The sequence below is a fragment of the Thunnus maccoyii genome, chromosome 8, assembly GCF_910596095.1.
Source record: "Thunnus maccoyii chromosome 8, fThuMac1.1, whole genome shotgun sequence".
NCBI lineage: Eukaryota > Metazoa > Chordata > Actinopteri > Scombriformes > Scombridae > Thunnus > Thunnus maccoyii.
In genome coordinates, this window is record NC_056540.1 from 17,807,406 (window position 1) to 17,822,655 (window position 15,250).

At 40.5% G+C, this 15,250-nt stretch overlaps 1 protein-coding gene across 3 annotated transcripts; it reads left to right on the forward strand.

Annotated features, from left to right (window-relative positions):
* Positions 1-1,169: 1,169 nt before the first annotated feature.
* kdm2ab (lysine (K)-specific demethylase 2Ab) lies at positions 1,170-13,959 on the forward strand. 3 transcript variants are annotated; one of them, XM_042417932.1, is made up of 23 exons: positions 1,170-1,473; positions 1,794-1,831; positions 3,648-3,786; positions 4,019-4,097; positions 4,877-4,923; positions 5,168-5,346; positions 5,620-5,726; positions 5,896-5,989; positions 6,239-6,392; positions 6,481-6,596; positions 7,166-7,292; positions 7,406-7,683; positions 7,856-7,933; positions 8,449-8,709; positions 9,184-9,312; positions 9,429-9,515; positions 9,691-9,915; positions 10,610-10,639; positions 10,934-11,967; positions 12,169-12,332; positions 12,602-12,748; positions 12,913-13,128; positions 13,218-13,959. In XM_042417932.1, the coding sequence occupies exons 2-23, from the start codon at positions 1,799-1,801 to the stop codon at positions 13,397-13,399; spliced, it is 3,906 nt and encodes a 1,301-aa protein (XP_042273866.1). In that variant the 5' UTR covers positions 1,170-1,473; positions 1,794-1,798; the 3' UTR covers positions 13,400-13,959. The 3 variants fall into 3 exon arrangements, with proteins under 3 accessions (XP_042273866.1, XP_042273864.1, XP_042273867.1); XM_042417930.1 differs by having other exon boundaries at positions 1,170-1,355; XM_042417933.1 differs by lacking the exon at positions 1,170-1,473 and adding an exon at positions 1,523-1,679.
* The last annotated feature ends 1,291 nt before the right edge of the window (positions 13,960-15,250 follow it).

Sequence of the window (15,250 nt, forward strand, 5' to 3'; positions counted from 1 at the left end):
TCATACATAATAACTACACCAATATAATATGAACATGAACATCCTATGAACAAATAATAATAATAACTATTTTAGTAATAGCAGTGAAAAAATAAGAATAATTGTAATAGATATAAAAAGTAATAAGATTAATACTTAAATATATTGTCAAAGAGGAAGAAGGTGAAATAATTAAGTAAAAAAACAGCTAACAATTGGCATTACCATCATCATTACAATAATTATAATTAAAATTCAAAACTTAAGCAGAGGTGTACATAGTAAGACAAAACATAGAGCCATAGTGTGATATATATTACATCACAGTAGGCAACAACAACAACAACAACAACAGTAATAATAATAATAATAATAATAATAATAATAATAATAATAATAATAATAATGTGTTGTTTGCTTTATCCTTTCTCTAAATGGGAATGTTGGTAATTGGCAGTGGTAGAAGAAGTACTCAAAACCTTTTTTCTGAAGTAAAACTGTTAACTATTAATAGTAAAACTATTAATACTGTACAGTAAAAGTACTTAAAAGTTAAAGTGTGAAAGAAAGGTTTTATCAGCACAATGTACTTGAATTTACTTAACGTGATCAAGGTGGAGCTTTCAATTCTAACTATTTTAGATAATGCTGGATGGTTTAATGAATAATAGTGCATCATATTTAATTGCTAATTTTGTGAGTAAAATTTGTATTTGTATCATAACCAGCAACATTTATCTGTCAGGTTAATGTAGTGGTACAATGTTTTCCTCAGAAGTAGAAGTATACAGTTGCATGTTTTTAAGAGCTTTGGGGGCCTTTTGTAAGTAATTTCGGGTACAATGAGTTAGAATAGTATCATAGTAACATTCAATATTTTTCATATCTAAATATCATAATAAATTTATAGTTGTTTGGGGCGTTTTTAATTGGGGACCCCAGACAGTTACCTCCCTAACCTAATGGTAAAGTCCGCCCCTGTAAAAACCCGTCGACCGTTCCACCGGGTAAAACAAACCAAGCACATTTGTAAATTAACATATTATAATCTGGTTTAAATAGCACATGTTGTATCCAATCAGAGCATCTGTGTGCAAACGTCGCTGAACAGGGACTAAATAGGGGGGCGGGTCATGAGCCTTTTTTTTCTTTTTTCAGGTTTGTGTGTATATATGTGTGTGTGTGTTTTGACCAGCTGAAAATGGCGGCTCGGAGCATCGAATAGCTCTAACTTTATCGCCTAATAATAATAATAATAAACATAACAATATTCACAGCCGCTGTCACATAACATGGGAGGAAACTTGACGGAGAGGCCTCACACACTGTAGTTGGGAAACGTTACCTTGACGACCGCGACTGAGTTTCAAGAAGAGGTGACGATAAAGAAGCTTACAACTGCTAATGTCAGCTAGCGAGCTAGCGTCTGTTTTAGCCGACGACTTATGAAAGGGATTGTCAACTGAGCTAGTTTACGTTAGCCGATAACGCTAGGTAAATACCGTCAGTTAGTAGAAACATTTCTCCGGAATATTGCTCCTTGAATATACTCGATGTGACCGGCACTTGTCTTTATATATTCACGCAAGTTCAACGTGAACGTTTGTCATATTTGTACGTGTTGCTAACCTTAGCTCGCTGGTGCAACAACACGCTAGCAGGGCTAACTAACTAGCTAGATTGTCCACTAAGAGAGAGAGGTGTGTGTGTGTGTGTTTTCTGTGCGATAAAACACAGTATAACGTCGTGACACCTATGTGATATCTAACCAGCGTAATTTAACCCTGCTCATGAAACTTTGCCTCTCTTTTTAGACATTATGGAGGATCCTACACGGTACAGCAAACGCTTGGTGAGTAGCTTCCCGGAACACTAGTTTTATGTTTCCAGTTGCAACTGTTTTCTGCTTTTCATCCAAGTTGTGTGTGTGTATGTAAGGTTAGCCTTTTAAAAAACACTAAGTATAGATAGTGTTGTATTGGATTGAACTGACGGACAGTTTGTGTCAAGTCAGTGGTCCTTTTCTGCTAAGTGTGGCATCCTAATAACAGTAATGAACCTGTCTAAAGACGTCGGGTTCAAGAGAAGGTCAAGTTCAGTGTCTAACCGGACAGTATTTGTGCTGTGACCTTGCCTCACCTCCTAACAATGCTTTCCCCTGCTTGTAAAGTAATTAACATCAGTGGGGTGAAACTTCCTAGTGTGTACACAGTTAAGTTTTATTGATACTAGTGGTTAAGAGAATGTTATTAAAAATAGAGGATACATAGATAAATGTTTGTGAGACAAAGCTTTTTGCTGTTATCCTTGATAGATTTTTGAAAGCATGTCTAGGCCTATTTGTTGAACACATAAAAACCTTATAGAAGCACACTATATAGTGTAGCTTAATTGTAGTTAATTAATTCCCTTTGTTGTTGTTTTTTTTTATAGCTATACATTAAAACAGCCGTGTGGCTTTCTGTCATGATTTTAAATGATTTTCAAACAAAATTATACCTCTCTCTGCAGCCCTCAGTTATTGAAGTACGGAGCATCAGAGTTTAGATAATGCCACATTCGTGGTAAAGGGATGGGGGTGGGGAGATCTCAGAGCTGGGGTGTTGTGCTTGATCCATCTGTCTAGCCAAGCAGTGCTGCATAGGGTGAATGACAGGAGGGGGGGTAAAAGGAGGGGCACTGTGTGGAAGATTAACCCCTGCTATTGTAATGCTGTATTGTTTGGTTCCCACATGAACTGATTTGGTAGTTGGCTGACTGATCAGCTTGGATTAATTTGTTGTGATTTTTATCCTTGTCTCGGGTGAATGCGTTAGTTTAGTCATGGTTGGCAGTTTTGGTTCCATTTTACTAAAGACACGTAAGAAACAGCTCCCGTGGGTGTCTTAACAACTCATGTCTTAGCAATTAGACTGAAGTAAGAATATTTTAAAAATATGTCAATCAATGTTACAAATAGATTGTGGATATTTGCATCTATGCTCATTTCAAATGTACTTACTCTTGGTTGTGTGAGTCACAGAGGTTTTCTTATTAAGAATAATTTGGTGAAAAAGTATTAATGTGGTACCAGTTGTCCACCAGGCTGTGAGTTGGAGCACACTTTTTTTTTTTTTTTTTTTTAAAGAATTGACAGCTTTCATATGTGGTGTTCTTCCAAGCGCAACCACTTGAATCACTTTTTATGATGTAACTTTATAAATATGTAATCTTGACAGCATCTTGGCTGATAGGTTGCTATAACCCAGCTTTGTCCTCATGTTAAAATATCTTCAATGCAGTAAGATGTGGGGCTGGGATGAGCTGTGGCAGAGGCATCTGGTCTATTTTGTACACATATCTATTGCATGTCTGTCCATCCTGGAAGAGGGATCTCTGTTACTCTGAGGTTTTGGGAGGGGGGGTGAGAGGTTCCTAAGGGTCTAAGAATAGAGGATGGTTGTATTGCAGTACAGATTGTAAGGCCCCCTGATGCAAATGTGTGATTTGTGATGTTGGCCTACACAAATAAAATTGACCTGACTCGGCTGAAATGCACAATGGTAAACAAACCATGTTGCTTACCACAAGTTAATACTGACTTGTGTTGTCCTCTTCCTGTGGCTCACTACAAATCATATAGTTGATGTCTGATTCAGAGGCTGACACAAATCTTCTTTTGTCAACAGCGTACAGGTACGCGGCGCCGCTACCAGGACGATGGGATATCAGATGATGAAATCGAAGGGAAACGGACATTCGACCTAGACGAAAAGTTGCAGTGCTGCAGGTTTGGCTCTGACTTGATCAAACACATGGAAGGCGAAGGTGAGACGTCAACTTGTAATTTGACAGATATTTTTTTAAATATACTTTCCTATACATATCTGATGTCATGTGAAGATTGTTAAGACTAACCCTCTGTTGTGTGCTGTGTTGCTTGATGATATGTACTAATTTAATTAGAATATTGTCCTTGTAATTTTGTGTTATCTACCCAGTGCAAGTTTTGTGGTTTTTGATAACTGTGTCATGGTGTCTGTATGTATCTTGTTTCTAGATTTCACATTTGAATACATCCAGAAGGAAGGGCTCAGGGATCCCATTATCTTTGAGAAAGCTGATGGCCTCGGCATACAGTAAGTAGCTTACCTGGTTCAGTCATAAATTACCATAATGCCCCGAATATAAGATGACCCTGATTATAAGATGACCCCCCCTTTTCCAACACCTGTTTGTGTAAAAAAAGACATTTTGAAGATACAAGACAGACTGCAGTAAAGACGTTGGGAGACTCCTTTGACTCATTTTCACTCAACATGACTTTATTTCCCCCGCGCCAGAAAACACGCCACATGAGCCTTCATAAACTCCTGCAGGTTAAAGTGAGCTAATGAAGCACTTTCAACTAATTACAGCAACTTTTCCATATGAATTGGCCAAATTAACAGACCAGACCAGATTGATTTGGACCAATTGTGGCATTTGGTGTCATGGTAACTTATTTCATCGCAGCGCATTCAGCAAGGATTCAGGTGGAAGATGGACAAATCTCACCTGCCAACAAAAATGATGCCATAGACCAAACAAAACAATTCCCAAATGTTCCCAATGAGCTTTTCATTCAGTTAGTCAGAACAATACAAATTGATGTTGTTCACACAGCAAAGACGGACATAATCTACCTCAAACATAAAAATGGGCACTTTGGAAATTAAACTTAATTTTTTTACATTAATAAATTTATTTTAATGGCATTATTGACTGATTTTATTTGATGCTAATGTTGAGGTGAAAGTTAATTTAATAAATACTTATAAATGGAACGTAGAAAAAGCACAGTATTTTCTTTTTTTTATAACTTTGAGCTCATGGTTCTCATGTTCAGAAAATAAATTGAAAATTATCTCTTTTGCAGAATGCCAGACCCTGATTTCAGTGTGAGTGATGTCAAGTTGTTTGTTGGTAAGTTTTCTTGTCAAGGCATTTACGGAGTAAATGGTTTTGCTTTTCTGTCCACTTAATGTAACATACAAAGTGTCTGTTGCTGGGTATTTTAATCCGAAATAATGGGTATTGCGTACATTTTTAATTCCAGTTGGTTTTGAATCACTTATACTTGCAATATGATGTCTTTGCCTGCTCATTTGGCTATGCAACCAATCCCTCAGTGGCCTCAGTTATTGAACTCCTGTTAATTCTGTTACAGGTAGTCGACGCATTGTAGACGTGATGGACGTGAACACTCAGAAGGGAATTGAGATGTCAATGGCTCAGTGGCGGCGCTACTATGAGACGCCACCATCAGAAAGAGAGAAACTCTACAATGTCATCAGTCTGGAGTTCAGCCACACCAGACTGGAGAATCTAGTACAACGACCAGCTTCGGTAAGAAGACTAACAATCTCCCAAAGTGGGGTTTTACAACGTATCCAAATGTGCACATAGTTTACAGATACATATAAACTAGATATATTTAAACAAAGTTCACATTATTATGTGGTCATTATATGATTATGTGTCAGTGACATTATGTGATCCCAAGATAATGTCATTTCTCTACATACAGAGAGTATTGTCAGTAATTAATCACAGGCTGATGTTTGCTTCAGACCACTTGAATGTATGAGTTGTACCGATTTATTTCTTCTCTTTATCCAGGTGGATCTTATTGACTGGGTGGACAACATGTGGCCCCGCCATCTCAAGGAGAGACAGAGGGACTCCACTAATGCCATCATAGACATGCATTATCCCAAAGTACAGAAGTGAGTATCTTAAAGACATCAGAAATGTATTACATTTGATGTGCTTTAATTTAACAGCAATATTGATGGTGTCCCCTACATTAGTGATACTCTTGATTCATAAATCTCTTAATGCCTTTGTTTTCTTATTTCTACCTTGTGTTTTCTCTCTTTCCTTCACTTCTCGCAGGTATTGTCTAATGAGTGTGCAGGGCTGCTTCACAGATTTCCATATTGACTTTGGTGGCACTTCAGTCTGGTACCACATACTGCGAGGAGGAAAGGTCAGTCTCGGTCTTACATCCCTAAAGATTTATCAGTTGTAGAGGTTGGTTTTTTGTTGTGACAATCCTTGAAATTCATTAGTTTCTGTTAAGTTCAGTCATGCTGACTTAATGAAAATAAAATGTGGTCCTGGGGTAACACTCAGTCTTGCTTTTCAACATCCTGTACGTGCATATTAGGTGCCATGGACATTGCTTTATGTCTCTATTGAGATTGTATACATGACCTTTTACCTGTGACTACTGCAGGTGTTCTGGTTGATTCCACCCACACCCCAGAACCTGGAGATGTATGAGAACTGGGTTTTATCAGGAAAACAGGGAGATATCTTCTTGGGAGACAAGTGTCATGACTGTCAAAGGATAGAGCTCAAGCAGGGCAACACCTTCATGATCCCGTCAGGTCTGTCACTCACACAAACACTGGCTGTACAATTCCCTATATAAAAAAAACGCACACACTCAACCATCCTGTTTCTTGTACATTGTAGGCTGGATCCATGCTGTGTACACCCCAGAGGATACGTTAGTATTTGGAGGAAATTTCCTCCACAGCTTTAACATTCCCATGCAGCTCAACATCTACAGTATTGAGGATCGCACACGGGTGAGTAACACCTCACGTTTACTATACATGTCTCTTCTGATACAGTATACAACTGCCCTTTTGACATACTGGGGAAATACTAATCATAGAAAAACTGTAATGACAGAATCATAATGTGACTTTTTAACACTCTTTACGTTGCATGCTTAAATCTGTGTATTCATATATTAAGTTAATGTAAAATCCTGTCACCTGTTAAAATAGATTTTTAGTGGATGTCAGTGAAATCTGATCTTAAATCTGTCTAGATGCCTGAGTGAGTGGGTTGAGGAAAGTTGCATGATGCCAACTTTCCTCAGTGTAACAACTGGGAACTTCTCTCAGACATATCCAGTAGCACAACAACTAACCCTCAACACACATCCTGACTCGAGTCACTGCAGCTGCAACATATTTTTCCCACCTCCTCTCAAGCAGAAGTACACAGCCTAGGAGAGTTGGGACAAATGCTTCATGTTATTAAGAGCATTTTGTTAAAGAAGCAGAAAACATGCCTTTGTGTATAAAAAAAAAAACTTAAAATAACCGAGAAATATTTTCCCTGACTTGTTTCTGTCCTTGTCCTCTAGGTGCCAGCAAAGTTTCGCTACCCGTTCTACTACGAGATGTGCTGGTATGTTCTGGAGAGATACCTCTACTGTCTGACTAACATCTCCCACCTCACCCCTGAGTTCCAAAAATACTCCCTAGGCATAGGTGAGGACTGATGAACATGAGCAAACATTGCTGCACTCTTTTCTTACATTCACACATAAATTGATTCGTCGACTGATGAGCCTCTACTAATCATGTCCTCTCTCTCTCGTCAGGGCTGACTCAAGCTGACCTTGAAACCAATGATCAACCCAGGAATGGCGCCTCCAATGGAGTCGACAGTGACGCTGAAATCCAGGAGATCAAGTTGAAGGAGGAAGAAGAAATCAAAGTAGAAGAGGCAGCGGAAGTTATCAAACCTCAGCACGCACTGACCCCCTTTGAGCTGGAGGGACTGTGGAACCTCTTGGGGAAGCTGGAGGAGCTGCCGGCACACAAAAAGTGTGTCCCTGCAGGGATCAGGAATGCTGCAGCCCTGCTAGAGGACATGAGGGTGAGTGTCAGCTAAGTTTCTTGTACAGTGGCAGGTTCACTTCACGATGAACAGATTTTACACCGCTTGTCATTAGTTCTTTTAGGCTGCTATCCCTTGGTGAAAACCCTGATATGGTTCATCTTTTATTTGTCTCACTTCTCCTTTTTTCTTCTCCTCAACTTACATTCAGGCTGTTCTGAAGGAGCATGCCAACGATAACCCCAAGCTGTCCTACACTGGAGAGCCAATTGTCAAGTGGCCCAAAAGGGTGAGTAAAGAACAAATGTTTACACACTTTCAGCTACACAGTTCTCCGAAATGACGCCACAGTTTCATTATGATTCAGATCCAGCCCTTCTGCTTCTTCTGTAAATGCAGCATCAGCATGTTTTGCAGACATGCACTGCCTCCTCCACCAAGAAACACATAAAATAACAGTGCTGTGAAATGCCTTGATGCACCACAACTACAAAAGAGTTACTCTCAGTCTTAATTATGTAATCTCAGTATAGTATTTGATGGAAAATGGGTTTAGGAGTGTACTAAAATGAGTTTTACCCCTCTTTGGTAACTTGCTGTTTGGCTTTTAGCATACACTGTCAGCATTTGTGATTTTAACAAATTACTAAAATGTGTATATTTTTACCTCGGCTACTATCTGATTACTTAACAAATATTGTTTCTTTTTCACAATTTATTATTTTTCAGCAAAACAAGGTATGACACAACTCTTAACTCCTTGTTTTTTTTCTTTGCCCTTTCCTGCTACTGTCTCTCATACAGCCGTCATGGTACCAGCCTCCCACACCTCCTGCCCCCATGCTTTACCGTCCCCGCTTGGGCCCCCCCCTCCACAAGCCTCTGGGTCAGAGATCCACCAAACGCTCCTCCATCTCTGCCCTGAGGCGCAGACGGGTGAGGTGCAAGCGCTGTGCCGCCTGCTGCAGAAAGGAGTGCGGCACCTGCCAGTACTGCCACGACATGAGGAAGTTTGGTGGGCCTGGACGCATGAAGAAGAGCTGCATCATGAGACAGTGTCTAGCAGTGAGTTGTGATACCCATCATTGCTTCTGTGTCTGTGGCACTTTGACCAGCTGGGCAGCAGCTGAGGCTGTCCATCTGTCTGTGTGTGCACTGTACGTTCTAGGAGGAAGTAGTTACTCAAATCTGTGTTTTATGACTGATGTCATACTTATGTTGTTATGTTGCTTTTCTTTTACATCTCTAGAACTTCCTCCAAAATGATTCTTAGATACTTATTAATATAACCAAATGGGATTGTTGTCTTTTGTTTTAATTTTTAAACTCCGACATAAAAAAAGCAACATTTATACTGATTATACTGCATATATCAGTTTTCAGAAACCTCACAATAATTTGTATTTGTATCGGATCAAATAATTCCAGTTTACCCCTAGTTGAATTATTTATTCCTCTTGTTACTTCAAAAAGTAAGTTTAGTTTCTGTTTCATTACCAGACACTGCTAACTAGAAAATATTACCTTCTCTTTCTCTAGCCTGCCTTGCCGAACACAGCGCGATGTGCCATATGTGGAGAGGGAGAATCGGAGGAGTCAAACCCAAGCACTCACACACTCATGGAGTGCTCTGTCTGTTCCCAGATTGCCCATCGTCAGTGCATTAAGGTGAATATACCACAGTATACACTGAATCCGTAACACAGTTACTGTGTTTGGTTTTGCTGTTTACAATTCAGGTTTGCTGGTTGCTGTTTCAAACTCTTATCTGTTCTCTTTGTCAGGAACCTGGTGAGGGGAAGGTTAATAAGGATTTGCCGAGCTGCTGGGAATGTCCCAAATGTTACCAAGGCAAAGACTCAGCATCAGAGGTACCAAACATACATTCTCTCTTTAACTTGATCTGTCTCTCTGTTCTCGGTTTATTCAATCTATAAGACACTTTTTCCACTCAGAAAAGTTTCCTTTACTGTTACTATTTCACCATGTGGTTGATGTTGAAATTGCAATGACACCTCCCATCTCTTCCTGTCTCTGCCACACCAGTCTTCCAGTGACGAGGAAAGTGGTGAGTCAGAGGGCTCAACCTCCTTGCCACCGTCCAAACTTGCATATCGGGAAGGCATCGGTGTAGGCGAAAGGGTGAGACGAGCGAGACGTGGCAGACCCCCCGCACGACCCACAGCACCTCCGCCCTCTCAGAGACTGCTACTGCAGCATCAACAGAACCGCAAACGAGCAAATGCACTGGAGCTCAGACTGAAGAAGAGGGTAAGGGAGAGGAAAGGAGATGTCATGAAACATTTTCCTGTGTTTTTTTCTGTTGGAAGACTTTTAACTTTGGCAACATGTTTCCAATCAGTCAGCATTAAGCATTAATAACACAGCTCTAATCTACCAAACAAGAACAGCAGCAAAAGACATCCCTTCATTGGTTGTCTAAACATTCAACATGATTGGCCAGAAACAATAACTGCTGCCAGCTTCGCAAACTTAATTGGATTTTGATTTTTTTTTTTTTTTTTTTAATTCGGATTTAGATGCTTTTCTGACTTTTCCTAATGATCAAAAGCAAGTTATGACAAATTGAAATTTTCGCATCAAATTCCACATATCTACATGTCTTAAAAAGTTTTAGATGCTTAAACATTGTCGAGATTTTAATGCACTGAAAATTCAACCTGGCCTAGAAGTGAGAAATCAGTCCAGTAATACAGACTTTTATCATCATCAGAGATTTTTCTTTTTCTTTTTTTTCATTTCTCAGTTTTGTTTTGGTGATTAAAAAGACCTTGAAGAATCTCTGCTTTATCTTTGTGTAACTTGCAGACAACCTGAAACCTGTTTGGCAGATTCCACATATATGATGTGTCAGGAAAAGCTACGACTATATTGACTGACTATGATTATTTTCCTTATTTGATGTATATACCTCATTCCCCAACCCCTTTTGCTCTCGTTGCAGATAAAATTGGAGCGCAGCAAGATCTTAGCGGTAAGCAAAGCACTTATTTCTGCAATGATTCTGTATTGCCTAATACTACATTGGGTATGTGGTATTGTTCTAAGAGGTGGTTCTGTACAAGCAAGTTGGTACATCAAAGATGCATTATAGCCATTATGATTATTTTGTAAATATAAGTGATAGATGATTAATAATACTGTTTAAATGATAAATGGACTATTTATAATACCATTTATACCTTGTTGTAAGACTGGATTTGATATTTGAATCGTGCATTATCCTGCTCTCATTTGTCATCTTATTTGTCCTTTTCCCTCCCAACAGAAACAGTCGTCTCTAGATCGGTCTCCCAGGCTGCTGGGCTCCAGACTACTGTCCCGGCTACGTTCCCCAACCAGCAGACTATCTCAGGGCAGAGGCCGGAGCCCCACCTGGGCGAGTGGCTCCCCTTACCACAGCTCTCCAGGAGGGTCTGGGTCCTTCCAGCAGCAGCAGCAGTCTTCCATCGGTCTGGTACTTGAGTCGACGGGTGAGCCCCGCAGAGGGAGGGGAAGAGGGGTGAGGCTGCGGGGTGGAGGAGCAGGAAGAGGAATCACAAGCGGTAGAAGCCATGGAGAACTGGAGGAGGAGAGCGAGGACAGCAGCAGCAGCAGCACCAACAGCAGCAGCAGCGACGATGACGAGGAAGAGGAGACGGGGCAGAACAACGGGAGGGGAGGCGATAAAGAGAACCAGCCGCAATCGAGGCAAGGACGGAGAGCCAAAGAAAGAGAAGAGGAAGAGAGTGAGGTGGCCAACCAAAATGGTGCGGAGGAGGAGGATGAGGAGGAAATGGAGCAGGACAGTCAAATGGGGGACAAAGATGGCTCATATCTTAAAGTGACACTCCAAAGGCCAACCAGGGCCAAGCGGGACCCGTCAGCCATTGTCCCCAAATTAGAGGCTATCGCCCCTCAAACTGCCACTTCCACAATACACAACCAGACCAGACCCCTCGTCAGACCGCCCATCAGAAATCGCTGTCCCGATCAACACTCCAGTAGGCACACACCACCACTCACTCGCAGTAAACACACAGACACTCGCCCCTCGCACCCAGAGAGGCTAGAGGCCTCTAAAAGAACAAGGCTGAACCGACCAGCTAAACTGAGCAATGGAGCCTCCTCTTCTTCATCCGCTGAGCTTCCTCATCTCCGCATCCCGCTGTCCGCCCTGCAGGAAGGCGGGAGCGAGGCAGACAGGGAGAACGGTGGGAATGGGCCGGGCTGTGAGAGGGAGGTGTGGGTTTCTGTCTTCCGCTACTTAAGTCGAGCAGATCTCTGCGTTTGCATGGCCGTCTGCAAGAACTGGTACAAATGGTAAGACCTCTGTTTTTTATTGCAAACTCATTACTGAGATAATGTTAAAGCATGTAAAGTTGTGCAAAGTGACAAGCAACCCTGTGCTTTGTATTTATTTTTTTCACACACTATAACAATAAGGTCTGTGGTAGCATATGTCTCTGTAAATAGACAATAGATAGGTAGACGTTTCCTTCATGAGTATTTGTTGGTCTGTAGGTGCTTAGACAAGCGGCTGTGGGCGCGGATTGACCTGAGCATCAAGCGCACCATCAGTCCTCAGGCCCTAACAGGCATCATAAAGAGACAGCCAGTCACACTCGATCTCTCCTGGACCAACATCTCCAAAAAACAGCTCAATTGGCTCGTTGGCCGCCTGCCTGGTAAACACACACACACAAAACACCACTTTCTCTCTCTGTCAAACAATATCTGTGGAATACCAAAACAGCCAAGACTTGATGTAATAATCATAACAATAAATTCAGTAAAATATAAAAATCCATGTATGTAAACATATATGTATTTATATCTTTCCATATTTATGTATTAATTTGTTTCTTCCATAATATCTTTTATTTATATTTGAGTTTTCCAGTGAATTCATGTTTCCAACAATGTATGTATATTTCAATCTTTGTCTTTGTTTCAGGGCTGAAGGATCTGATGCTGGCAGGTTGTTCCTGGTCATCTATTTCAGCTCTCTGCTCTTCTGGTTGCCCTCTCCTCCGTTCTCTTGACCTGCGGTATGCAGATGGGGTCAAAGATTCTCAGATCAGGGACCTAGTCACCCCACCAGGTGAGAAAAGAGTAGCTTCAGTTTGATCAAGTGGGTGATAGTAGCAGTAGTTAATTTATCCAGTAATTATTGTGTATCTATTCTACCTTTCTTCTCAAATTCCTTAACAAACTCCCTGCATTTTCCTCTTCCTTGCCTTTTTCCAAATGACCCCTTTGTTCCAGGCTGTGACAATCGCAGCCAGCTACGGACCATGCAGTGTCTGCGACTAGCTGGCCTGGACATCAGTGACTCCACTCTGCGCCTGGTGATCCGCCACATGCCCCACTTAACAAAACTGGACCTTTCCCACTGCAACAGCCTTACAGACCACTCCATCAACCTGCTGACTGCTGTGGGCTCGTCCACCCGAAACACACTTGCAGATCTCAACCTAGGAGGTGAGAGATGGATGGAAATATGCACACACACAATGTGTTTATTTGATTTCACGAGTATTGATCTGTCTTTGTATCTGTTTCTTTCCCAGGTTGCAGTAAACTGACAGACACGTGTCTCAAATATCTCCGCCGCCTGTCTTGCATATCACTGCTCGACCTGCGAGGCTGTAAAGGAGTCTCCCGCAAGGCCTGTGAGGCCTTCATCTCTGAGCTGTCAGTCAACACTCTCTACTGCCTATCAGATGAAAAACTGATCCAGAGGATATCTTAAGCACCTGCCCCCTCTGATAGCAGAGGTGGCGGAGGCAGGGGGGAGTGGATCCTAATGTGAATCTGTGTGACAAAAAAGGACACAGAAAGGCAGGGAAGTTCACATGCACCTGTTTCACGTAAAAGCAGGGGTGGGGTCTTTAACTGGGGGTGCTTAACTCACTTAAGTGGTGTTGGTTAAAGGGGGTTGTCACGGCTGGAACAAGGTTTCTTTTCAATGTTACCTACATTTCTTTTTTCCGTGTACCTAAAAAGAGACTCAGGAGCTTTTTTTCTTTTTTTTTTTTTTTTTAATGTTGTGTGACAGCAGATTTTTTTTTTTTATCGCCAGAAATGGGAGAACACGGACAGTTAATTAGCTGTACTAGACTACACATCCATTGGGTAACTGCTTTATGACAAAGCTGGCTTAAATCGTCCTTGGTCAAATGCCAATCTTGACTCCCAACACAAACTCCTGCCTTGCGAATGCAACTGATAAAGACTTTTGAGTTTCATATTGGGGGGAATAACTGTCTTCTGTTTTGCTGTTTTCCCCATAAACTAATATTTATCAAGTGACTCATTTGAACTTCTTTTAATTTCAGCTACATTTAGATGCTCCTTTTTAAATGTTGGATTGTCTTCTGTCACATTTGAGAGCAACAGTGGACTCACCGGCCGATATCTCATTTTGAAGACTTATGCTTTATGCACAAAAACTATGCGTTGAGATTTTTTTTTTTTTTTTTTTTTTTTTTTTTTTTTTTTTTTTAATGACGACTAAAGGTGACGTGTAAAGTGAGATTCTGTAATTGCCTGTTGACCAGCTGTATGTTAAGCTTGAAAAAGGCATTTTGGGTGCAACTTTCCAGTGGTATGCGTGATAAGAGTATACATGGACAAAAAAAAAAAGACAATGTGTGAAGTCAATCAACTGGCAACAAGACCTCACCCCAACTAGGGCAGGTTGCATTAAGTGTTGGGGGTAAAGCCAAGGATTAGGTGTCAGATAAATGGTGCATTTTCAAACAACCGTTAGACTTCAGGTGCTATTATTTCCAAACTCCTTTTTGCTTTGTTTTTTTGTACAGAGACAACATTTAGAGCAAAAATATTAATATTCTAGGCGAAATTGCTCCCCCACCCCTCTTTGATACACTTTTTTTTCTCTTTTCATGGATGAAAATGTGAGCATCTACTTTTCACTGAATTTCATGACCTTGTCCAATTCAATGTAGAGATGTAAGATTTTTATTTTGGGGGGGAGGCGTTGCTTATTTCTTTGTTCCCTACAAGTATAGTGGTTCTGTATCAAAAGGTCTCCTCCCAGACTGCTCTCCTGGCCATATCCCTTCAAATGAATATAAATATATAAATATATACTTTTGTGTAAATGTGTTTTCCTCTTTTAGATTATCAAAACGGGAATCCTGTAGCATTGTAATTATTTTCAGAAGTGTTTTTCACTTTATGTTATTTGTGTTATTTTTCAAGAAAAATAAAAAAAAATGATAAACAATGGGCAACTTCTATTCTTACAGAGGGATTGATTAAGCATAATAATGTCAACCATTTCAATTAACAATTTTTATTATCGAATTGGCTGATTATTTTTTAAATTAATTGATTAATCTGTAGAAATCTTTTGTTTGAGCAACAGTCCAAAATTTCAAGACATTCAGTGACAGAAAAGCAGCCAATCCTCATTAAAAGAACAAGCACGTGGCAAACATAATTAGTCGGATCATCTAAATAGCTGCCAATTAAACTTCTGTCAGTCGACTAACTGATTGATCGACCAATCGACTGTATCCGTAGTTATTACGGCCTATTATTATGTTATGACTGCAGTTCATGTGCAGGACTGAAG

Excerpts from the sequence above, each read along its gene's own strand:
- kdm2ab (XM_042417932.1), top strand. The coding sequence starts at position 1,799 with ATGGAGGATCCTACACGGTACAGCAAACGCTTG. Across the intron at positions 6,393-6,480 it reads CACCTTCATGATCCCGTCAG|GCTGGATCCATGCTGTGTAC; the intron begins GTCTGTCACTCA and ends TGTACATTGTAG. Across the intron at positions 10,640-10,933 it reads AGCGCAGCAAGATCTTAGCG|AAACAGTCGTCTCTAGATCG; the intron begins GTAAGCAAAGCA and ends CCCTCCCAACAG.